Source organism: Oncorhynchus nerka, linkage group LG27 (genome assembly GCF_034236695.1).
Source record: "Oncorhynchus nerka isolate Pitt River linkage group LG27, Oner_Uvic_2.0, whole genome shotgun sequence".
NCBI lineage: Eukaryota > Metazoa > Chordata > Actinopteri > Salmoniformes > Salmonidae > Oncorhynchus > Oncorhynchus nerka.
The window spans coordinates 71,876,910-71,902,153 of NC_088422.1; the positions used below are offsets into that span (position 1 = coordinate 71,876,910).

Genomic DNA, 25,244 nt, shown 5'->3' on the forward strand with positions numbered 1-25,244 from the left:
GTTTTGAGATCAAAGCGAGAGCTGCATGTAGCCAAGTGTGCACATTTTGCTCATATCCTTTGCTAGTTAGTGAGTTATTAGCCCAGTAATAGATCATCTGTAGTCAGCAATAAAGGAGTGATTGCTTCCTAAAACAGCGCCAAATATGTACATTTCCGGACATATTTGAAAAGCAAGTCTTGAATGAACTAAGTAGCTAATAGGCACAGGGTAGCATAATTTGCCTGATTCTCTGTAATAATTGTATGGGAATAATAATGCATTTTATTTTGTAAAACATTGAGGATGACTTGTAACATTGTATGTTTCTTGGTAACTTGGTAGTGTAAAACAATTGGATAAATAATCTAAAAGTATTCTCAGTTATGCATGCACAAGTATTGTCTTATGTACACTACCATTAACATTTTTAGGCCACTTAGAAACAGACGCCTCACAAGTCCTAAACTGGCAGCTTCATTAAATAGTATCCGCAAAACACCAATGTCAACAGTGAAGAGGCGTCTCCAGGATGTTTCTTCACTGTCCAGTGTCTGTATTCTTTAGCCCTTCTTAATCTTTTATTTTTATTAGCCAATGTGAGATAATGTTTTATCTTTGCATCTCTGTCCAGAAAGTCAGCATCCAGTGTCGCCTCTTCACTGTTGACATTGTGTCAATGTTGTGCGCTACTGGTACGAAGTCAGGTGCAGGAGAGCAGTGAGTTGTGATCAGGCACACTTTTATTTGGCAAAAGCACAAAAGACAGATGCAACCATGTCAAAAATCCTCCAGCCACAGGTAAAAGTCAATAAGCGCAAAAACACTCACAAATATACACATGTATGACAAATACATACAACGGGTCAAAATACGATACCCGGGGGAAAAACCAGGCTAGCATCACACTAAACACGTAACAAAATAATTTCACACAAAGACATGGGGGGAACAGAGGAATAAATACATGTGGTGTGATTAATCAAATTTCAAATCAAATTTCAAATCAAATGTATTTATATAGCCCTTCGTACATCAGCTGATATCTCAAAGTGCTGTACAGAAACCCAGTCTAAAACCCCAAACAGCAAGCAATGTAGGTGTCGAAGCACAGTGGCTAGGAAAAACTCCCTAGATAGGCCAAAACCTAGGAAGAAACCTAGAGAGGAACCAGGCTATGAGGGGTGGCCAGTCATCTTCTGGCTGTGCCGGGTGGAGATTATAACAGAACATGGCCAAGATGTTCAAATGTTCATAAATGACCTGCATGGTCAAATAATAATAATCACAGTAGTTGTCGAGGGTGCAGCAAGTCAGAACCTCAGGAGTAAATGTTAGTTGGCTTTTCATAGCCAATCATTTAGAGTATCTCTACCGCTCCTGCTGTCTCTAGAGAGTTGAAAACAGCAGGTCTGGGACAGGTAGCACGTCCGGTGAACAGGTCAGGATTCCATAGCCGCAGGCAGAACAGTTGAAACTGGAGCAGCAGTACGGCCAGGTGGACTGGGGACAGCAAGGAGTCATCATGCCAGGTAGTCCTGAGGCATGGTCCTAGGGCTCAGGTCCTCCGAGAGAGCACTCTTAAATCCACACAGGACAGCGGATAAGACAGGAGAAGTACTCCAGCTATAACAGACTGACCCTAGCCCCCCGACACATAAACTACTGCACAAATACTGGAGGCTGAGACAGGAGGACTCAGGAGACACTGTGGCCCAATCCGACGATACCCCCGGACAGGGCCAAACAGGCAGGACATAACCCCACACACTTTGCCAAAGCACAGCCCTCACACCACTAGAGGGATATCTTCAACCACCAACTTACCATCCTGAGACAAGCCCGAGGATACCCCACAAAGATCTCCGCCACGGCACAACCCAAGGGGGGGCGCCAACTCAGACAGGAAGATCACGTCAGTGACTCAACCCACTCAAGTGACGCACCCTTCCTAGGGATGGCATGGAAGAGCACCAGTAAACCAGTGACTCAGCCCCTGTAATAGGGTTAGAGGCACAGAATCCCAGTGGAGAGAGGGGAACTGGCCAGGCAGAGACAGCAAGGGCGGTTTGTTGCTCCAGAGCCTTTCCGTTCACCTTCACACTCCTGGGCCAGACTACACTCAACATATGACCCACTGAAGAGATGAGTCTTCAGTAAAGACTTAAAGGTCGAGACCGAGTCTGCGTCTCTTACATGGGTAGGCAGACCATTCCATACAAATGGAGCTCTACAGGAGAAAGCCCTGCCTCCAGCTGTTTGCTTAGAAATTCTAGGGACAATTAGGAGGCCTGCGTCTTGTGACCGTAGCGTACGTGTAGGTATGTACGGCAGGACCAAATCGGAAAGATAGGTAGGAGCAAGCCCATGTAATGCTTTGTAGGTTAGCAGTAAAACCTTGAAATCATCCCTTTTTGGTTCTAGTCAGGATTCTAGCAGTCGTATTTAGCACTAACTGAAGTTTATTTATTGCTTTATCCGGGTAGCCGGAAAGTAGAGCATTGCAGTAGTCTAACCTAGAAGTAACAAAAGCATGGATACATTTTTCTGCATCATTTTTGGACAGAAAGTTTCTGATTTTCGCAATGTTACGTAGATGGAAAAAAGCTGTCCTTGTCAGATTCAACAGAAGATCTCTTTGTTTCTTGGGACCTAGAACAAGCATCTCTGTTTTTCCGAGTTTAAAAGTAGAACATTTGCAGCCATCCACTTCCTTATGTCTGAAACACAGGACTCTAGCGAGGGCAATTTTGGGGCTTCACCATGTTTCATTGAAATGTACAGCTGTGTGTCATGCGCATAGCAGTGAAAGTTAACATTATGTTTTTGAATGACATCCCCAAGAGGTAAAATATAGGGTGAAAACAATAGTGGTCCTAAAATGGAACCTTGAGGAACACCGAAATTTACAGTTGATTTGTCAGAGGACAAACCATTCACAGAGACAAACTGATATCTTTCCGACAGATAAGATCTCAACCAGGCCAGAACTTGTCCGTGTAGACCAATTTGGGTTTCCAATCTCTCCAAAAGAATGTGATGATCGATGGTATCAAAGCAGCACTAAGGTCTAGGAGCACGAGGACAGATGCAGAGCCTCGGTCTGACGCCATTACAAGGTCATTTACCACCTTCACAAGTGCAGTCTCAGTGCTATGATGGGGTCTTAAACCAGACAAGCATTTCGTATACATTGTTTGTCTTCAGGAAGGCAGTGAGTTGCCGTGCAACAGCTTTTCTTTTTTTTGTTGAGAGGAATGGAAGATTCGATATAGGCCGATAGTTTTTTTATATTTTCTGGGTCAAGGTTTGGCTTTTTCAAGAGAGGTTTTATTACTGCCACTTTTAGTGAGTTTGATACACATCCAGTGGATAGAGAGCCGTTTATTATGTTCAACATAGGGGCCAAGCACAGGAAGCAGCTCTTTCAGTAGTTTAGTTGGAATAGGGTCCAGTATGCAGGTTGAAGGGTTAGAGGCCATGATTATTTTCATCATTGTGTCAAGAGATATAGTACTAAAACACTTGAGTGTCTCTCTTGATCCTAGGTCCTGGTAGAGTTGTGCAGACTCAGGACAACTGAGCTTTGGAGGAATATGCAGATTTAAAGATGAGTCCATAATTTGCTTTCTAATAATCATGATTTTCTCCTCAAAGAAGTTAATGAATTTATTACTGCTGAAGTGAAAGCCATCCTCTCTTGGGGAATGCTGCTTTTTTTTTTTTTTTTTTTTTTTTTTTACCCCTTCTTCTCCCCAATTTCGTGGTGTCCAATTGTTGTAGTAGCTACTATCTTGTCTCATCGCTACAACTCCCATACGGGCTCGGGAGAGACGAAGGTTGAAAGTCACGCGTCCTCCGATACACAACCCAACCAAGCCAAGCCGCACTGCTTCTTAACACAGTGCGCATCCAACCCGGAAGCCAGCTGCACCAATGCACCGGAGGAAACACCGTGCACCTGGCCACCTTGGCTAGCGCACACTGCGCCCAGCCCGCCACAGGAGTCGCTGGTGCGCGATGAGACAAGGACACACCTACCGACCAAGCCCTCCCTAACACGGGCGGCGCTAGGCCAATTGTGCGTCGCCCCACGGACCTCCCGGTCACGGCCGGTTACGACAGAGCCTAGGCGCGAACCCAGGGACTCTGATGGCACAGCTGGCGCTGCAGTACAGCGCCCTTAACCACTGCGCCACCCGGGAGGCCCGGGAATGGTGCTTTTTAGTTAGCTTTGCGACAGTATCAAAAATACATTTCGGATTGTTCTTATTTTCCTCAATTAAGTTGTAAAAATAGGATGATCGAGCAGCAGTGAGGGCTCTTTGATACTGCACGGTACTGTCTTTCCAAGCTAGTTGGAAGACTTTCAGTTTGATGTGGCGCCATTTCCGTTCCAATTTTCTGGAAGCTTGCTTCAGAGTTTGGGTATTTTCTGTATACCAGGGAGCTAGTTTCTTATAGCAAATGTTTTCGTTTTTAGGGGTGCAACTGCATCTAGGGTATTGCGCAAGGTTAAATTGAGTTCCTCAGTTAGGTGGTTAACTGATTTTGTCCTCTGATGTCCTTGGGTAGGCAGATGGAGTCTGGAAGGGCATAAAGGAATCGTTGGGTTGTCTAAGAATTTATAGAACGACTTTTGATACTCCTTGGTTGGGGTCTGAGCAGATTATTTGTTGCGATTTCAAACGTAATAAAATGGTGGTCCGATATTTCCAGGATTATGAGGAAAAACATTAAGATCCACAACATTTATTCCAAGGGACAAAACTAGGTCCAGAGTATGACTGTGACAGTGAGTAGGTCCAGAGACATGTTGGACAAAACCCACTGAGTCGATGATGGCTCCGAAAGCCTTTTGGAGTGGGTCTGTGGACACATTTTAATATGTGAATATTAAAATCACCCAAAATTTGAATATTATCTGTTATGACTACAAGGTCCGATAGGAATTCAGGGAACTCAGTGAGGAACACTGTATATGGCCCAGGAGGCCTGTAAACAGTAGCTATAAAAAGTGATTGAGTAGGCTGCATAGATTTCATGACTAGAAGCTCAAAAGACGAAAAAGTCTTTTTTTTTTGTCAATTGAAATTTGCTATCGTAAATGTTAGCAACACCTCCGCCTTTGCGGGATGCACGGGGGATATGGTCACTAGTGTAACCAGGAGGTGAGGCCTCATTTAACCCAGTAAATTCATCAGGCTTAAGCCATGTTTCAGTCAGGCCAATCACATCAAGATTATGATCAGTGATTAGTTCATTGACTGTAACTGCCTTTGAAGTGAGGTAACTAGCATTAAGTAGCCCTATTTTGAGATGTGAGGTATCCCGATCTCTTTCAATAATGGCAGGAATGGAGGAGGTCTTTATCCGAGTGAGATTGCTAAGGCGAACACCGCCATGTTTAGTTTTGCCCAACCTTGGTCGAGCCACATACACGGTCTCAATGGGGATAGTGATATGTTACATTTGGTATAGTTACATAAGACAGAAGTTTCCTTTAGGAAAAACGAGGGTGGTTGGTCGGGGTGAGTCGGTGGGCGTATAACCCCAAAGGTTGCAGGTTCGAATCTCATCACGGACAACATTAGCATTTTAGCTAATTAGCAACTTGTCAACTACTTATACTTTTAAGCTACTTTGCAACTACTTAGCATGTTAGCTAACCCTTCCCCTAATCATAACCTTAACCATTTTAGCTAACCCATCCCCTAACCCTAACCTCAACCCTTTAACCTAACTCATAACCTTAACCCTAACCCCTCGCCTAGCCAACGTTAGCCAGCTAGGTAACATGAGTCACAACAAATTGGAATTCATAATATATGATACATTTTGCAAATTCGCAACATATCATACAAATTGTCATTCGTATTACACAGTATCATACAAAATGGATGATGGACATCCACAAATTAATACGTACCATACCATCCTTGCCTTCACCCATCCAACAAGTGATTATTTCAAGAGGGGAGGACGGATAGATCATAGAGATAGATAGAGTATCTATCTCTTTGGGAAGGATGCCCTCATCATGTATTCAAACAGGTCCCTTGTCTCTCCAGCATCCTCTGTTTCGAAGGTCTCACCAGTGTGTTTTGCAGGGACATAGATAGAGAGGCTGGCGCTATCCTGTTTCTCATTATATATTCCTTTAGCAAACTGAAACCCACAGCGCTGACTGACTGCTGTTTCCCTACAGCATTAATAATACAAGAGGAAGTTATTGTTCCACCACAGGCCACAGTGACACAGAGTTAAAGGGCCAGGGGCGCAGGGAGGGATCCTTTCACTTGCCCCACTAAGGTTACGGGGCCTGCAGACAGCGGTCTGACACCAGGGAGCCTGCCGCTGTGGCCCAGTAAAGGGCTTGATTGTGTGGCTGCAGTGACTGGAGGATGGATGTGTCTGCTCTGTGACAGCCAACAGAGACGTGCTGGCTTGGCCTTCTGGGTAAACCTATACTCCACAGACTCTGAGTCACACAGGATGAGCCCTAGCTGAGAGACAGCTCAACAGAGAATTAGTCAGTGGGAGACATTGGACAGCTAGAGAATGGGAGAGATAACCTGGGTGTGATTAATACCATCCAGATTTGAACGCTGCTTGTGAATCAAGCTGACAGTCCTAACCTTGGGATTGTTTCAAAACAACACTGAAATCAACATATTAGATGCAAAGAACTATTGAAATACAGCAAAACAAGTTTGTTTCATTCTTTCCAAAAGTGGGTTGTTTCACATATTATGGGGAAATCTAAACCTTTTGTAGTAAATGCCCTGATAGAAGGGACCATCTCTACAGTATGACATAGTCATAGAGTTTTGTTAAAGTTTATTTTTGTTCATACACATGCAACCTCAGCGCCGTATAGACAACACTTTATCCGTTGTCCTGTCCATTGTCCTGTACCGCCCATTGTCCTGTCCATTGTCCTGTCCTGTTGTCATCTATGCATAGTCACTTTAATAACTCTACCTACATGTACATACTACCTCAAATAACCGGTGCCCCCGCACATTGACTCTGTATCAGTACCCCCCTGTATATAGTCTCGCTATTGTTATTTCACTGATGCTTTTTAATTACTTGTTACTTTTATCTCTTATTCTTATCTGTATTTTTGAAACGGCATTGTTGGTTAGGGGCTCGTAAGTACGCATTTCACTGTAAGGTCTACACCTGTTGTATTCGGCGCATGTGACTAATAAAATTTGATTTGATTTGATTTGTCCTGTCCTCCATTGCGTTAAACTCACCTTAGAAAACAGTCAGCTGGCACAAGATAGGGGGATACCACTGAAATATGAGGCTATGGTCCTAATTCATCCAACTGGATCTCCTGGTCTGGGTGAGCAGGTGCACAAAACAAGATAAACACAGAGAGGGAGAGTAGGAGTGGGAGGGGCTGACAGGGAAACAGAGGGAGGAAGAGTAGGAGTGGGAGGGGCTGACAGGGAAACAGAGGGAGGGAGAGTAGGAGTGGGAGGGGCTGACAGGGAAACAGAGGGAGGGAGAGTAGGAGTGGGAGGGGCTGACAGGGAAACAGAGGGAGGGAGAGTAGGAGTGGGAGGGGCTGACAGGGAAACAGAGGGAGGGAGAGTAGGAGTGGGAGGGGCTGACAGGGAAACAGAGAGAGGGAGAGAAGTTGAAAGTGAGAGGGACAGACAGAGAGAAAAGAGGTCAAATAATATTGTTTTAGTGCACATTTATACCTGGAACTTATGGAGATATTCACAAAGCCTTATAAACACATTTTCAAGGATTTGAAGAACTGAATAGAGCGTCATTGGTGAGTACAAACAACTATAATTCTCTTTATACTCCTTTTGATATTGCAGATGACTGCTGTTAAGTATTTTTGGGACATCAAACAAATCCCATGTATATGGATAGAGATGCATTGGTGGCAAATGTTAACCTATCTTCATGCTCTCATAATGTCTAAGACCCGTTTGAAAAGAGAATATTTCTGGATAGATTAACAACTTATTTAGTACCAGTATTTGTATTCCTTCTGTGCATTTCATATTTCAAAGTCTCACTCAAAACTGCTTCAAGTTCATAGAAAGAATAAAGAATATACCTCAGTTGATTGAAATCCATGGTAATACACCTCTATTGTGAGAGGGAAGGTGGTCAGGTGACGGTGGCCTGTCATTAAGGTTTAATGTCCACTCTACAATGAAACACTCTACTCCCTGTGTCCACCCTACTGACACCAACCCATTGCCAGAGGAAGGCTGTAACAGGGGATGCAGTCCAAACTCAGGGATATGACATCAATCAGACTTAGGCCACAGACTCAGAGACAGATGTGACATCACTGTGACATCATCAGCACTGGCTCTTGGAGGTGATAGAGAAGATGGCGGTGTTTAGGGTCATGCGCATCACACTGTTGGTTGTTTTACTGGGCAATACATCCACCAAGAGTTCAGGTGAGGAGACTGTATCTTACAATTTTTTGTTATGATTTAGTGTAATGGTGTGATGATGCCTTGATATTAATAATGTTTGCTGTATCATGCTCAAAATAATTTCCAGCAAGTAGAAAAGAGGACCAAAGAGAGCCCATTTTCAAGGAGTTAGTATCAATATGGCGTAAAGGAGGGGGGTGGTATCCTAGCAAAGAGCCTGCCTCCCTGGAGAGAACCCAAGACCAGCAGGTCCACAGCGTGGTGAGGAGCATCATTGGAAGTCTGAAGACCCTGGGCCTGCTGCCCAGTAAGAGCATGGGCCTCCCCTCCCTCCAGAAGCCTGTGGACAGGCACCGTCTGTCAGGCTTCCTCTACAATATCTCCATGTACCTCCAAGAGATGGGTGCTGAGCTGGAGGAGCGACAGCTTGTCTCTGACGAGGAACAACTGTGGGAGAAGGTATTGCAGTCCTTTATCCAGTCAGAGGGGGGCGCTGCGCTGAACCAGTGGGACACCCGGGAGCCCCCCAGGCCCAGCGTCAGACTCCAGGACTGGTTCCTATCCCTGAGAGGCAGCCCTCACTGGGACGGGCTGCTGGGGCTTCTGCAGAGCCTGATGTCCCTGTCTGAGCGGCAACCCCACAGGCCCCTGCTTGACTTCCTGTCCCAGAACTGGAGGACAGTGAGTGCCCTGCTTGAGGCGGCCCTACAGGCACTGGTCAGCGGGACCTATGGCCAGGCCAGCGCCGGGCTGCAGGGCTTCATCTGTGCCCTGAGGGGCCACAGTGAATGTGCCTTCAGTGTCAGCTGGCTAACACAGTTCCTCCGCTTCATGGAGACACGCAACTGGAAGCCCGTGGTGAACCTGCACCCTGCGGGGATGGGGGCCAACCAGAGAAGGGGCTCAGCTGCTTTTGGGCGCCTGAAACCCTTCAGCATGCCCCCCAAGGCCCTGAGAGAGGAGGGGTTGTCTGGGAATGCCACTCAAGGCAACGTTGGGGACAGAAGGGGCATGGGGGTAGACCTGGACTCCCTTCAGACACTGCTCCTGCAGGCTTTATCACACTCTGATGGGGGGCAGAGGGCGGGGCAGCTGGCAGAGCAAAACCCTGCCCTGCTGCAGGGATTGGACGGCCTCAGAAGGGGATTCTTGCACAGGGTGGGCAGCTCCGTGTACGGCAACCTGAGGAGAAAGGTGTCCCGTGTTACCATGGCGCTGCTTGATGATGTCAGCAGCGTGGTGGACGTGACACAGCCCAAACATAAGGGCAGATGTTCCGTAGGTGAGTCCATGATGCTCCCCATTCACCAGAAGTTTGGGGTCAGTTCCACTTCAATTTAGTCAATTCAGTGGATGAGCTGAAATTCAATGTATGAATGGAATACTTCCTATTTATTTTTTATTTATATTACCTTTATTTAACCAGGCAAGTCAGTTAAGAACAAATTCTTTTTTTCAATGACGGCCTAGGAACAGTGGGTTAACTGCCTGTTCAGGGGCAGAACGACAGATTTGTACCTTGTCAGCTCAGGGGTTTGAACTTGCAACCTTCCGGTTACTATTCCAACACTCTAACCACTAGGCTACCCTTCCTTGAGGATTTTGTGATTTGACTGAATTCAACTGGAATTGAACCTCAACCCTGGTGGCTAGCTATACTAAACAAAAATATATACTCAACATGCAACAATTTCAAAGATTTTGTTGAGCTACACTTCATAGAATGAAATCAGTCAATTGAAATAAATACATTAGGCCCTAATCTATAGACATATAACTGGGCAGGGGCGCAGCCAGTCAGAATGAGTTCTTCCCCACAAAAGGGTGTTTTACAGACAGAAATAATCCAGATGTGGCTGCCCTGGGCTAGCGTGGTTACACTTGAGCTGTGGTTGAATTTAATTTAACCAGGCAAGTCAGTTAAGAACAAATTCTTATTTACAATGACATCCTACCCTGGACGACGCTGAGCCAATTGTGCGCTGCCCTATGGGACTCCCAATCACGGCTGGATGTGATACAGCCTTGATTCAAACCAGGGACTGTAGTGACACCTCTTGCACTGAGATGCAGTGCCTTAGACCGCTGTGCTACTCAGGATGCTCTGACAAATTTTCTAACACGACGTTGGAGGCGGTTTATGGTAGAGAAATGAACATTAAATTATCTGGCAACAGCTCTTTTGGACATTCCTGCATTCAGCATGCCAAGTGCACACTCCCTCAAAAGAGACATCTGTGGCATTGTATTGTTTGACAAAACTGCACATTTTATTGTTCCCAGCACAAGGTGCGTCCGTGTAATTAATGATCATGCTGTTTAATCAGCTTCTTTATATGCCACACCTGTCCAGGTGGATGGATTATTTTGGCAAAGGAGAAATGCTCACTAACAGCGATGTAAACACATTTGTGCACAACATTTGAGAGAAATTAGCTTTTTGTGCGTATGGAAAATTTCTGGGATCTTTTGTTTCAGCTCATGAAAAATTGGACCAACACTTTACATGTTGCGTTTATATTTTTGTTCAGTATACATGCTCTTACTTTTTCTGTTCTTACAAAACACATGTCAGAGACGGGTCATACATGTTGATCAAGGTTTCTTGAATTTGATTTCCCTTCATACTAAGCTGATAATATGTCTCAAACAGCTCTTACTCATTAGTCATGAATGATTTAGACTGAAACCCATGACACATGAGAGTGTTTGAACTGACAGTGCTTTAAAATCATAATGGCCATGTTAGTCATTGAGAGGATCAGTTTTACCCTGCATCCCATGCTTTGGCTAATCTCTTTGCCCTCTCATTGATGCCAGTAACACTATCTCCTGGGCATTGTGAGCCCAGCTATGCTGTTACATCAGGCCCGATTGTACGGTGCAAGTCGCTTTTTCCACCATCGATCTACCATAATATTCACTAGCTCTCTTACAATGTCTGTGATTTTCCATTAATCTATCTTTTATCTATCTTTTTTTAATCTATCTTTTCAAAGGTGACCTGAGACAGCTAATCTTATGGTACGTAATCGAGAAAAAACTAAGCTTATAATATAAACTACATGCATCGTGAGGGTTTCATTTGATAACTTTCCCTCACAAAGAATATGAGGTTAATAGAAATTATATATTTTTTGTAGTACCTTAGTTTACCATACTCTCTCCCCTTGTCTGTGACTTGTAGGGGGATTAGACATAATGTCACGTGGAATGCTCAGGCTCTGGGCTTCAACTCACAGGGTCCTCCCAACACCCCTCCCTTCCTCTCCTGCCCAGCCATAGAGGGTGAGAGCGGGGACCCCAGACCCCCACCACGCCCCTCTCGCCCTAGACCAGCCCTGTCACCCCGCAGGGCACCCAAACAGAAAAAAACACCCACCTCAACCCCAGTACCCCGCCGTTCCCGTCTCCTCAAGCCCCAGTCTGAGGCAGTAGAAGTTGGCCACAGCCACCTGAGAGAGATGGGGTACTTTGCCTCAGCAGAGATCCTGGAAGCAGCGTGTAACGCCTCTATCCCAGGCCTTACAGGTGTGTCCAACTTCACTGTGTTCCTCTACTGTAACCTGTTTGACGGGGACGATGGGTCTGTGGACCCGGAGGTTGGTCAGGTTGGACCCGACCTACACTCCACGTGTTCCGACGCCGCCTGGTACCTGTCTGCAGCCGAGGATGACTTCCTGTGGGTCCACGTCTGCAGTGAGTTCTTCGCTCACCAGTTCAACAACACTGTGTGTGCCAACACCTCCTTTTGGCTGCAGAGAGCACACCAGGTACAGTCCATGATCAAACCCCACTTCTGAATGCAAAAGAGTTGGGTTCTCAACTCACTTTTTTAACTTCTCCACAATGTCTAACTACATTCTGCCTGTGATGTTTGCAGGCTGCAGAGATGAAGGACTACCACTACTTCAACCAGTCCAGTATAGGTGACCTGTGTGTGCAGCTGTCAGGGGAGGTGGTGGAGGGCGGGGGCATCCCAGGGCCTGACGAAGCCTGCCTGGCCCAGCTGGGCACCAGGTCACTCAGCGCCCAGGACTTCAGACGCTGCTTCCTGCCCAACACTTCTGCTCTGGTCTCAGCCCTGTGTGGCAGCGAGTCCCCTGAGGCCCATCCCTCCCACCCATCCCTTCCGGAGGGCAGCTGGGCTGCAGAGTACTGCTCCAGACTCCACAACTCCTCCCACCCTGAATCCATAGAAGACACATGTAACTACAGGAAGTGGAGCCTGCAGCATTTCACCAACGCCACCCTACTGGAGCTCTGTGGCAGTACAGAGGGGCTGAGGGAGTATGTTTGTAGCAATGCCACCCTCTACCGCCGGCTACTCTCAGCCTATCCTCAGTTCTCTGACCTTTGCGTTGACCTGGATGTAGAACAGGAGGACAGGAAGTGCTTCCTCCAGTGGTTCTTTGACATGCTCCCGGCGCCGTACGACTTTGACACATCGCAGCTGTGTGTAAGTCCTGCTCCGCTGCTGTTGGAGGCACTGCACAGGCTGAGTGTGTGTGAGGTGGATGGGGGTGAACGTGGGGGCTGGGTGGGGGCTGTGGGTTACGTGCTGAGGGTACTGGACTTTGTGGTCGGGCTCTCGGCGGGGCTGGATGAGGGGGAGGGGGAGGTGAGGCAGGGCCTGGGCCAGGCCATCCTCCTTTCCAGTCTCCTTGACAACGCTTCATTCTGGGCAACTCTGCGTCCCGACGCCTCACTGAGCGTGCTCCAAACCGTGGGCTTGTTCCTGCGCAGGGAGCAGAGCGCAGCTATCAAAGAGGACCTGCTCAGCTGCTTCAGTGTAAGCCACATACCTTATACATAGAACACATACACACAAACATAGACACATGAAGGTAATGTGAATGCCTCCTCTGTCCTGACAGCCTGTATTATGGGACCTCATTGAGAGAGAGGACAACTCCTCTGCCCTCAGAGTCCTAATGCAGGTACTGTACACCTTTATAAAATGGTTAGGATGCAGATTAACTGGTTACCTGTATTAAGGTGAACATTGTTTTCTCTCCAGGAGTACCTCCAAATGCCCAGGGAGAGTATCCGCACACTGGTGATGTCAGCAGAGAAAGATGCGGTGAAGAGGTTTCTGTCTCACATGCACCAGAGCTGGGACCAGCTGCACGTAGAGACCACTCAGGTTTGTCCTCAAACACTCTCAGTTTAGTCATGGATGCTGGAAAGTAGGAATGTTACTAAGTTACTACTACTGTCAATAAAGACCACTGTCTCCCCCAGTCCTCTCAGAGAGAACTGCAGGCCATGGAGACCATGACGTCCGCCTTCATCCACAAGTTCCCTCGTGTGACCCCTGACCTCTTCGTCGACCTATCACAGTTCATACCTTTCATGTCCGTCTCTGACATCATGAGCTTCCCCACCTCCCTGATGGTCAACACCAGTGTGTGAGTTACTAGACCTGAGCTGCCATTTTATGCCAAAGGTCAAAGGTAATCGTGTTGACTGGTTCTGTGTTGTATCATAGGTTGATGGCGATCCGTGACCACAGCACAGAGATGAAGTCTCCACAGAAACAGGCATTTGTGAAGAGGCTCCTGCAGTCCAGTGTGGTGGGAGATGTCCCTTCCTGGCCACCATATTTCCTCAGCTCCATCCTCCCACTGCTCCCACACCTCCCAGTCAGCCAATTTCAACAGCTGACATCAGACCAGGTTACACATCTCATTCCTTATCTACTCTACAGATATTTTCATTTAGTATTGTGTACTGCATTGGCATTACTCTGTCATCATGTCCCTCCCCAAGCTGAGCCCCCTGGTGGAGTTTCTGGGAAACACCAGTCTGGATGGAACAAGGGGGCGTCATGTTCTACGGACTCTATTCATTAAAAAAAGGAACTTTACCAGTGATAACATATCGAGGTAGGGTCTTTTGTCTCAAGTTGTAAACTATTCCACATATAGTGCTCTAGTTCTGACCAGAGCCACAGTGTCCCTTTGTGCAGTTACCAGAGTATTAGACCAGAGATACGAGGGCATTATTTCTCAACAGGCTGGGAGTTCTGGTTTGTTACCTGAAACCGGAGGAGCTGCGTCCGTTTCTGCTGGCTTCCCCTGTGTCCTCTGCTCTTTGGCAGCAGCTAGCTCTCTGTGTGTCTGAGGGACTCATCAGTGATTCAGGCAAGGTGAGAGAGAATTGCATGTAAAAAAAAATGGGATGCACTCCAAAAGTTCCAAGTTCATTTTGTGGCAGGATATCAGTAAAAATGCCATTTGTATATGTATACAGTCCATATCATTTGTGAGGGGCTCTGACCCTGTCAATCCTGCTCTTGCCATGTTCAGCTGTCTCTCTGGCTGGTCCAGGCGGTGCGGCCTCTGAACGCCAGCACTCTACCTCCTCCAGCACTGGCCACCCTCAGGGGCCTACTGCCCCAGCTAGGGGCTTCCTTCCTGCAGTCACTGCCCTCACTACAGCTCTTGGACCTGCTAACACAACCAGGTCTGCCCAGCTTCTCCCCAGCACAGGTCAGCACTGCATGGACTATGCCTACACACTGAATCTACCAGTATGTTGTTTTCTGCTGAGCGAACATTACATGTTGTTTTTAACTTCCCCCAGGCTTTCCAGATATTATCCACAATTTCACAAGACACAAATGTAAGTAAAGGCTTATTAGTGATCTCTTCAGTTATGTTTTAATCTACACAGCTTGTTGTGCATTCTTACGAGGCCATATTTCCATGGTGATCCTCTCCTTGTCAGCTCACCATGGATACACTGTGCAGGCTGAAACCCTTACTGCCTGGCCTGTCCCCTGCTGTGCTCAGAGGCATACACTGGTCTGAGATCAGTGGAACCACTCACTGCCAATGCTGGGGCACTCTACTGGCTGACCTGAAGCCTGCCCATAGAGCCATGCTCCACAGGGCACTGCAGGAGGTAAGTAAGGTGCTCTTGTTTCTCTGTGGGGAGATTACTTTCTCCTTGCTGTCAAACTGTTCTTTATTCATCATTTCCAGTGGCTCTGCATTGTCTTTCTTACCACACTGAGAGCAGATGATGACACAATAAAGAGATGGTAGAATTTAAATGCTAACAAACCAATTATGCTGTCAATCATCAACTACCTTATAAGTACATTACTTAACCTTTTACCAATTACTATTACTCAGGTACATATTCCATTGTTTACTCCTTTGCTTTTATAAAAGGCTTTAGCCAGCAACTCAAGGAACTTCACAGTGCAGCTCCAATGTCTCCTGCCGTTTGTGCCCCTGAGGGAGCTGATGGAGGTTCTGGATAGAGAGACATTCCTGAGAGATATGAGCCTGTACAGAGACCTGCCCTGGTCCCCCCAACAGGTGCACATCCATCTCCACTATGCTCTGTCTGAAAAGACAACACTACATAAACACCCACTCCTTTGGCTATGGTATAGCATCATTACTGTTGTTGCTCTAGAGTGAAAGCCATGCTGCCAAGCTGCCAGTGTGGGCCTGGGCTCCAATTAATCTGCAAATCATTGGATATGCTTCAGATGAGCCATTCAGGATATTAATACCCCATACGCCTCAGCCGTCATCAAGCAAATTGGTTTGGATGTAGTACAATAGTCTGGAGGGGGAATATAAATGAGTAATGCCTACCTTAAATAGATTTTGTCAGAGTCAAGTGTGTATTAGATTCTTTTCACCACCTGTTTTCTCTCTCTTACACACTTTCTCTTTCTGAATTATATAGGCTCAGCTACTTTTCAAGAGGATCCATCAATCTGAAATCATTACCAGAGACACTATAGAGTAAGTCAAATGTTATTAGGTGTCATGGGTATGTGCTGTGTTATTGAATATCATGTGATATTCATGCAAATCATTACATGACAAAACTCGAAACTCAGTCTGTACCCAGTTTCATTAGGTTTCCCTCACCTGGTTTACAAATGCAATGCAGTCTTCCAGATACAATTTATTCATACAATCATCTATTTGGTCTTTAGGGACTTGGGCCATATTGCTGGTGGAATGAGCTGTGATTGGCTAAAGCTTTGGACCAATGAAACCGATTTTTCAGAGTTGCTTCAGTTTGTCAGTGAGTTGCCAGGAGGGGTGAGACCAGCTCTGGTGAGGAACCACAAGCAACCCACATGGTATCCCTCGTGTCACCCTCCCCTCCTCTTTCTCTCTCACCCCTCCCTTTTATTTATCTATATTTAGATACATCTTTCTTTATCTATAGTATTTTATCTACCGTATCAAATGTCAAGAAAGGTATTCATGGAATTCTTCAGAGCTTCCTATTTCATACTAGTTTGTTCAGATGTTTTGTGTTTTGCTACCAGAGGAAATGCGTTGTAGAGGAGCTGCGGAAAAGACCAGAGGAAGACCTGGATGGTATAAGCCCCTGGTTTGCTGCAGAATTACCGTAAGAGATCATTCACTCCAAAATATATTGTAGAAATGGTCCAACATTTAATCTTTCTCTATACAATATTAATCTGGTTATTCCTGCTGTCCCAGGGTGAACCTGATTGAGAGCCTGTCTAATACTTCACTGACAGCCATCCTAGCTCACATTCAGCAGCACTTTGTGGACTTCCTCAAGCTGCCCCGTCATAAGCAGATGGCCTTAGCAGAAAAGGCCATCACTGTGCTGGTGAGGAGAGACTATAATATTATTAGCACGAAATCCTCCTGATTAATAAAACATACACATTGATCAATTCATCCAAACATAATGATACAGGGTTGTACTGCATGGCATTACAATACTTAATAATCAGCTAAACAGATTGTGCTTTGTTGTCAACTGTAGTCATTATATTGTCGTACCTGCAGTAATTATACTGTAGTAACTGTGTTCTGATGTGTCCATCCAGAGCACCTCTCAGGGCCTGGCTGAGGGGGAGCTAAGGGTGGCCTCTGTGGACCTCCTGGGGCCCCTGTTGCCCTTCCTGGACAGGGATACCCTGGGGCTGGTGGACAGAGGGGCCCTGGGGCTGCAACTGGATGAGCTGAGGGGGTACTGCCTGCCCTGGGACACCCTGAAGGACTTGGCTGCTCTGCTTACTGGGAGAGACCTGCTGGGGTGAGAGACAACTGGGTCTCTTTTAGGAGATGGTAGAGTGGGAGGCCTGGGGTGGTTGTGAGCTGGTTATGGTAGCACTGGGCCTGTGGGTATATGTCATGTATGCATTTATAACAGAAAGCTGGTGTGTGTGTGTTTATTGTAGAGAGGCATCGGCATGGACGGTTGGTGATGTGGAGCTTGTTGGCAGACTGTTGTTTACTCTCTCTCCAAAACAGATCAACTCCATCCCACTGGTGAGGACTCCAATGGGCGAAACACCAAGTGCCTTTATAATGACTATCACTTTATCATGGGTGATGACAATTAAAGCCCTGCAGTATTATATGTGATTGCATGCGTGTACTTTTAGCAGGATGTGCTAAGTGTGTGTTTTACTACCATATATCAGGTGGTGTTGAGTGCAGACACGGTGGAGGAGGTTCTGGCAGGTCAGTGGCGCTGGGAGAACAGTGATGTGGGTCAGGCCTGTATGTCCCAGTGTGTGGACCAGAAGGGCCAGAGAGAGAGGATCCACAGTCTGATACGGGGGGTTGTCAGAGCACAGAGCAGGAGAAAAGGTCATCATTGATCAGCTCTCTATATCATAAATGTGTCATACCCACTAGCTCTGAAGGAAAGCTTGATGATCATGCATTGTAGTTCTAAACTCATTGCGGTCTCATGTCATCTATCCAGTGCCAGTCCCAAGCTGTGGTGACATAAGAGGCACCTTCCCCTCAGCATGGACAGCCAATCAGCTGAGCCGGATGGCAGGGGAGGAGTTGAGGCAGTGCGTGGAGGTCATAGGTCAGGACGCTTCACTGAGCCTTGAGCAGCGCCGAGCACTGTGGGTAAAACTCAGGCAGGTTAGTTTCAGAACATCAGAGACGTTTTGGTTTTCATCACTGCCTGCTAAAGATTGACAGTGTAAATGTGTTGTGTATTTTGTGCACTATCCTTCACCCTCCTCCAGGCCTACAGTCCAGTTAGAGGCCTGAGACCAGAGCAGGTCCTGGGGCTCGGCTGTCTGGTCACTGAGCTGGGGGAGAGAGAGCTCCAGGACATTAACCTGACTGACCTGGGTGTCCTGGCCTACCTGGGGGCTCTGACCGACTGGAGCCCAAAAAAGGTGACGACGCTCCCATATTCCAATCTCACGTGTGATATTTGTAGTGTGGAGGGTTGCCCACTTCTGGTGTAAGTTGTTTGACTCTCCAACCCTGTGAATCGTTTCAGATGAGAGCAGCAGTTGTTGGTGTGATGCGGAAGCGGAAGTTGAAGGTGGAGCAGCTCGGAGCTGTAGAAGTGGCTTCTCTAGGACACCTGCTCTGTGGTTTAACACTGTCAGAGATCAACAGACTGGACCCCTACAACCTCAGGTCAGTCATGTATTAGAAATACACACTTTATTTTAAACACAGAAATATTAGATTACATAGTGCAAAAGTGCAAAAGGCAAAAATCTGTCATTTTTTGCTGTCTGATTCCACTTGGTGATAATGCTTCCATCAACTCAGTCCTAATGAGTCCTCCTGCTGTTTAACTGACAGCATGGCTACTCTGTTCCTGAGGGAGCTGGCCCTGCCATGTTCAGAGCAGCAGATGGAGGCTCTGACCGCCCGTCTCTCCAGTCCTCAGGCCTTTGGCTCTGTCAGTACCTGGGGTCCCGAGGTCTTCACTGAGATCGGCACACTAGCAGGTACAGCTGTTCAAATGGGGCAGGGGTTTAAACTCAGAAAGTTTTATTGTTGTATATTCAGTATATTTGATCCTTAACTATAAGGAATAGTTAGTTGGTAGTGACCAGTGAATCCACCCACCTCGCACGCACACTCATTACATGAGTCCTCTCTCTCTCCCTGTCTCTCTCTCCCTCCCTCTCTCTGTCCAGCGGGTCTGGAGGACATGGTTCTGTCTGCTCTGGTACAGGAGCAGATGGAGGGGCTCATCCCCGAAGCTATCGCCCTGATTCCCCCCACAAAGATGGCTGTGAGTCTCTCTCTGGTTCACCTCAGGATACTTAAGAGCTGGTTTGGATAATGCTGTTTAAATAATGCTCTCCAAACCACATCCCATTTTGTTAGTTGATGCACGATGTGTGTGTGTCTGTCAGGTGGTATTCAGTGCGGTCCAGCTGTCATGGCTGAATGTGGAGCAGGCGTGGGTGGTCACAGAGAAGCAGTGGGCGGAGCTGAACAGTGGGCAGAGACATGCCTTGGGCCTGGCGCAGTATGAGGGGGATGTCCTGTTAGAGCACAGAGGTAAGGATTCACAGAGGTAAGGATTCACAGGGGTAATGATTCAAAGGTTAAGGACTCGGGGACATGGATAAAGATCATCTCATGAGAAAGAGGGAAAGAACTATTTGGTCTTATTGATGGGTGTTGTTCAGTGATTTATGTTTTTTGTCTGTAATAGCATACCAATATCATCATGATGTCATGTTTAACAGTAACTATGTGGTAGTGATATCATTGTTTGGTATGTTTTGTTTGCGTCCACAGGGAGGAATGTGGCCCCGGCAACACGGTCAGCTGACAGCCTCACTGTGTGCTTATTGTCTCTATGCTGTATGTTATGGCAACTATCGTACAACACACAGTAACCCATTTGTATTTATTTGTTCTTTGACCTTCTTTTATTGAATTGTAACATTTGTACTTAAAAATAAACCAAACATTTTGAACTGTGTTCCATTTGTATCCTGGAATGAACCCTTCACCTCATGCTATTCAAATGCCTGACATACTCTGCATGCATCATTCGGATGTGTCTGTGTGTTTGGGATTATGCTACTCTGTTACTGTGGTTACAGTGTGGAGGGCACTCATTAAATTTGATATAAAAGCACCTCTCGGAAAATAGGGCAGTAGGACACAACCTCATTTTGTATAGTACACAACAATTACTGGTCAATCCCCAAGTTTAATTTGAATGTATTGATATATAGCTGAAGAGTTTATAGCTGCTATTCAGGTAAAGTCCTGAATAGCAGCTATAAACTCTTCAGCTATATATGAATACATTCAAATGAAAGGAGGACCACAGTTAATGATTTGGATTTATATAGCTTTATTGAAGTATATTGTTTGTGAATGTAAAATCGCAACTCGGGCATCTGCAAGGCCAGTCTCTCTCTACTTGAACTGTGAGATGGGTGCAGGGATTCGGATATCCTGATATCCTGATCTCTCTCCAGTCTCTTCTCACACACAATCAGGTATTTAACAAAATCAATCACATTCTGAACAAGCTGGACCTACATACAACAAGCTGGACCTACATACAACAAGCTGGACCTACATACAACACGCAAACACATATAACCTATTATTTCTCCACTCTCTACAACTGCCTATTAAAGCTGAATATTATGATTGTCACTGTCACTACATTCTATTCTGTGGTGTAGAGATCCAGAGGTCTTACCTCTGATTCACCCAGTCTGACCAGGTTAGAGATGTCACAGATTGTGCCACAGCTGCGGAGTCTACACCGTCCATACCTCTCTTCTGCAGAAGCAGGTTGTCCTGCATCTTCTGAAAACGAGCATCCCAGTAAAAAAAACGACAGAAAAACAGAGAATTTAGGATCCTGGAATTTGAGGACAGCTCAGCACAGGGATCCCCTTAGCACAGTTTCTTCATATGGTTGTTCATGTGTCAACCCATAGGTGAGTGAGGTGGTAAGGGCCAGGACCTTGCTAAGACGAGGCAGGTTGCCCTGAGTCCAATGCCCAGGTTGGAGGGGCAGGTGAGGATGTAACCCAGCCTCTCACTCCACATGAACTCCCAGCCCTTCTCCATGTTCAGCCTCGTCACCTGGTGGTGATGTCAACAACAGGTCATAAAAAGACACAACAAAGCATGAAAGGTATAAGTGTCATTTAAGACACAGTTAACATGTGGGTGAAGGCAATGAATCCAATCAGTGATTCTGCTGGGCTCACCTCCTCCAGTCCCCTGTAGAACCTCTCAAACACCCTCTTCATGTTGCTGCCCTTCTCCATCTAGATGACCCGGGTGTGGTCCTCCTGTCACGTTCTGACCTTTATTTGCTTTGTTTTGTATTCATTATTTAGTATGGTCAGGGCGTGAGTTGGGGTGGGCAGTCTATGTTCGATTTTCTATGATTTGGGGATTTCTATGTTTCGGCCTAGTATGGTTCTCAATCAGAGGCAGGTGTCATTAGTTGTCTCTGATTGAGAATCATACTTAGGTAGCCTGGGTTGCACTGTTTGTTTGTGGGTGATTGTCTATGTTGATTGCTTGTTTCAGCACAGTTCGCATTAGCTTCATGGTTGTTATTTTGTTTATTGTTTTTGTATAGTGTTTCAGTGTTCAGTGTTTTCTTTATTAAAATTAATGATGAACACCTACCACGCCGCATTTTGGTCCTCCGATCCTTCTCGCCTCTCCTCTTTGGAAGAAGAGGAGGAAATCCGTGACACATCCTCGTTGATCCACAACAGGAAGTTCTCCTGGTTGTTGTGCATTTCCTGACCAACGGGTTATCTCCATAGGTTTCAGCGTTTCTAAAATAGTTTATATTGTTTGGTTTTAGAGTTGTGCTTTTATCAAACCATTATACTTACCAAATGCCCTGTGCATCTGGCCAATCCCTGGCCATTCCTGCACAGGTCAAGAGTGGGGGGGGGGCGTCCACCACCAGCTCCACCTCCCGGCGCTCTGCCCAAAAACAGCCAGGGGGCAGGCTCAGCCCTCAGATGCTCAGGGCCATCCACGTGACGATGACACGTGGCGCTCATCAAACTGACCCGCCCGGATCTGACAAGAGACTATGGTAAGTACTGGCTCACTTGAACAGTTCAGAAGTACCTAGTCAACTGGGTGGTTGATGCAATGACATTTCTATACTTATGTCCATGGACATTCCCATCATTCCCATCATTCTGTACATTGCTGCCATCCAGGTCTGTGGGGAGAGATTGTGTATAAAAGCATGGCCTTAAAAAACGATCACAAAGCAAAGGCTTCTGTGTTATTCTTTCCTTTCAATACTTCTCCTCTCTACACACAAAAAGGTGGAATATTGGGAAACTCTGCTATTAATAAGAGTCTGCAGAGCACTTGCCTTCACTTCAAGGCAGAATTGAAAGCTGCAGTTGATCCCCTTTCATCTAGGTTTTAGCTGTAACACATTTATAAGGAATGGGTGACGCTCCAATATATGTAGTAGCTTTAGAAAATCTATTTCACGGTGACCGCTATTAGATTAAAAAAATGCACTGAAGTTCGAGCAAGATAGGTAGTAGGCACACCAATTCACTGTGAAAAGACACAGACCACAAAGGCCGTTGTGATCCATCCCGATAGGACTCCTCGCTACCATGCCAACAGACTTTATGAAGGGCACACAGCTTGGCATAGAGGGAAGATATGTGTCACGTTCTGACCTTTATTTCCTTTGTTTTGTCTTTATTTAGTATGGTCAGGGCGTGAGTCGGGGTGGGCATTCTATGTTTATTATAAGATATAAACTGAACACTGAAATATAAAACAATAAACGTGAACATGAACGAAAACCGGCTTAGTATGGTTCTCAATCAGAGGCAGGTGTCGTTAGTTGTCTCTGATTGAGAATCATACCGAGGTAGCCTGGGTTTCACTTTTGAGTTGTGGGTGTTTGTTTCCGTGTGAGTGTTTGTTGCCGCACGGTACTGTTTCGGTTTTCGTTCATGTTCACGTTTATTGTTTTATATTTGATAGTGTTCAGTTTATATCTTATAATAAACATTATGGAGACTTACCACGCTGCGCATTGGTCCTCCGATCCTTCACGCTTCTCCTCCTCAGAAGAGGAGGAGGAATGCCGTTACAGAAACACCCACCACCAGAGGACCAAGCAGCGTGGTAAAGGGCAGCAGCAGCGGCAAAGAACACAGGACTCCTGGACATGGAAGGAGATTCTAGACGGTAAAGAACCCTGGGCACAGCCAGGGGAATATCGCCACCCTAAAGCAGAGCTGGAGGCAGCGAAGGCAGAGAGGCGCTGGTATGAGGAGGCAGCACGGCAGCGCGGCTGGAAGCCCGAGAGGCAGCCGCAAAAATGTATTGGAGGGGGGCACACGGGGAGTGTGGCGAAGCCAGGTAGGAGACCTGCGCCAACTTCCCGTGCTTACCAGAGAGAGAGAGCGAGGGACCGGGCAGGCACCGTATCGGCCGGGCTAGAGTGGGCATCGAGCCAGGTGCCATGAAGCCGGCTCTATGCATCTGATCTCCAGTGCGTCTCCTCGGGCTGGCGTACATGGCACCAGCCTTACGCATGGTGTCCCCGGTTCGCCAGCACAGTCCAGTGCGGGCTATTCCACCTCGCCGCACTGGCCTGGCTACGGGGAGCATTCAACCACGAAAGGTTGGGCAGGCTCGGTGCTCAAGAGCTCCAGAGCGCCTGCACAGTCCGGTCTATGGCTGTCTCTCCGTCTTCTGCCTACAGGTGTTCCCGCCTGTCCAGCGCTGCTAGAGCCTTCCTCCTCTCCAGCGCTGCCAGAGTCTCCCGTCTATCCTGAGCCACCAGAGTCTCCCGTCTGTCCTGAGCCGCCAAAGCCGCCAGTCTGTCCTGAGCTGCCAGAGCCACCAGTCTGTCCTGAGCTGCCAGAGCCGCCAGTCTGTCCTGAGCCGCCAGTCAGCCAGGAGCCGCCAGAGCCGCCAGTCAGCCAGGAGCCGCCAGAGCCGCCAGTCAGCCAGGAGCCGCCAGAGCCGCCAGTCAGCCAGGAGCCGCCAGAGTCGCCAGTCAGCCAGGATCCGCCAGAGCCGCCAGTCAGCCAGGAGCCGCAGGTCAGCCAGGAGCTGTCCGAGCCGTCAGTCAGCCAGGAGCTTCCAGAGCCGTCAGCCAGCCAGGAGCTTCCAGAGCCGTCAGCCAGCCAGGAGCTGCCAGAGCCGTCAGTCAGCCAGGAGCTGCCAGAGCCGTCAGTCAGCCAGGAGCTACCAGAGCCGTCAGCCAGCCAGGAGTTGCCAGAGCCGTCAGCCAGCCAGGAGCTGCCAGAGCCGTCAGTCAGCCAGGCGATGCCAGAATCGCCCTTCACTCCGGAGCCTCCGGAGTCTCCCGCCTGTCCGCCGCTGCTGGAGTCTCCCGCCTGTTCGGCGCAGCCGGAGTCTTCCGTCCATTCGGGACCCATTTCTAGGGTCCCCAGTCCGAGGTCGGCGGTGAGAGTCGCCACTCGTAAGAGGCCACGAAGGCGGACAATGAGGCGGAGAAAAACTATGGTGAAGTGGGGTCCACGTCCCACGCCAGAGCCGCCACCGCGGACAGATGTCCACCCAGTCTCTCCCCTATAGGTTCAGGTTTTTGCGGCCGGAGTCCGCACCTTTGGGGGGGGGGGGGACGGTACTGTCACGTTCTGACCTTTATTTCCTTTGTTTTGTCTTTATTTAGTATGGTCAGGGCGTGAGTTGGGGTGGGCAGTCTATGTTTGTTTTTCTATGTTTGGTTTCTGTTTCGGCCTAGTATGGTTCTCAATCAGAGGCAGGTGTCGTTAGTTGTCTCTGATTGAGAATCATACTTAGGTAGCCTGGGTTTCACTTTTGAGTTGTGGGTGTTTGTTTCCGTGTGAGTGTTTGTTGCCACACGGTACTGTTTCGGTTTTCGTTCATGTTCTTCTCGCTTCTCCTCCTCAGAAGAGGAGGAGGAATGCCGTTACAGTATGAGGTGACTGGCCTTGCAGTTGTTGTGTTTGCGTAAATCAGGGAACTCTACACTGTAGAAACACTATTGAAATAAGTACAGACAAAAAGGGGGTACAATGATAGCACACCCCTAACAAATGAATAGGTGTTGGAGGCT

At 47.3% G+C, this 25,244-nt stretch overlaps 1 protein-coding gene and 1 pseudogene across 2 annotated transcripts; one reads left to right on the forward strand and one right to left on the reverse strand.

Moving 5' to 3' along the window:
- Positions 1 to 7,615: 7,615 nt before the first annotated feature.
- On the forward strand, positions 7,616 to 20,132 carry LOC115112345 (stereocilin-like). 2 transcript variants are annotated; one of them, XM_029639357.1, is made up of 30 exons: positions 7,616 to 7,777; positions 8,222 to 8,426; positions 8,533 to 9,687; positions 11,405 to 11,429; positions 11,593 to 12,178; positions 12,289 to 13,197; positions 13,283 to 13,345; positions 13,426 to 13,551; positions 13,650 to 13,816; positions 13,897 to 14,083; positions 14,178 to 14,293; positions 14,424 to 14,556; positions 14,717 to 14,899; positions 14,994 to 15,032; positions 15,138 to 15,314; positions 15,587 to 15,736; positions 16,116 to 16,174; positions 16,372 to 16,495; positions 16,714 to 16,796; positions 16,892 to 17,027; positions 17,251 to 17,459; positions 17,605 to 17,695; positions 17,851 to 18,019; positions 18,138 to 18,307; positions 18,415 to 18,570; positions 18,678 to 18,820; positions 18,992 to 19,140; positions 19,333 to 19,430; positions 19,555 to 19,702; positions 19,946 to 20,132. In XM_029639357.1, exons 2-30 carry the CDS (start codon positions 8,354 to 8,356, stop codon positions 20,044 to 20,046), a joined length of 5,925 nt encoding a protein of 1,974 aa, XP_029495217.1. In that variant the 5' UTR covers positions 7,616 to 7,777; positions 8,222 to 8,353; the 3' UTR covers positions 20,047 to 20,132. The 2 variants fall into 2 exon arrangements, with proteins under 2 accessions (XP_029495217.1, XP_064868036.1); XM_065011964.1 differs by lacking the exon at positions 7,616 to 7,777 and having other exon boundaries at positions 7,801 to 8,426.
- Positions 20,133 to 20,578: 446 nt separating this feature from the next.
- On the reverse strand, positions 20,579 to 22,070 carry LOC115112344 (creatine kinase S-type, mitochondrial-like; annotated as a pseudogene).
- Between the last annotated feature and the right edge of the window lie 3,174 nt (positions 22,071 to 25,244).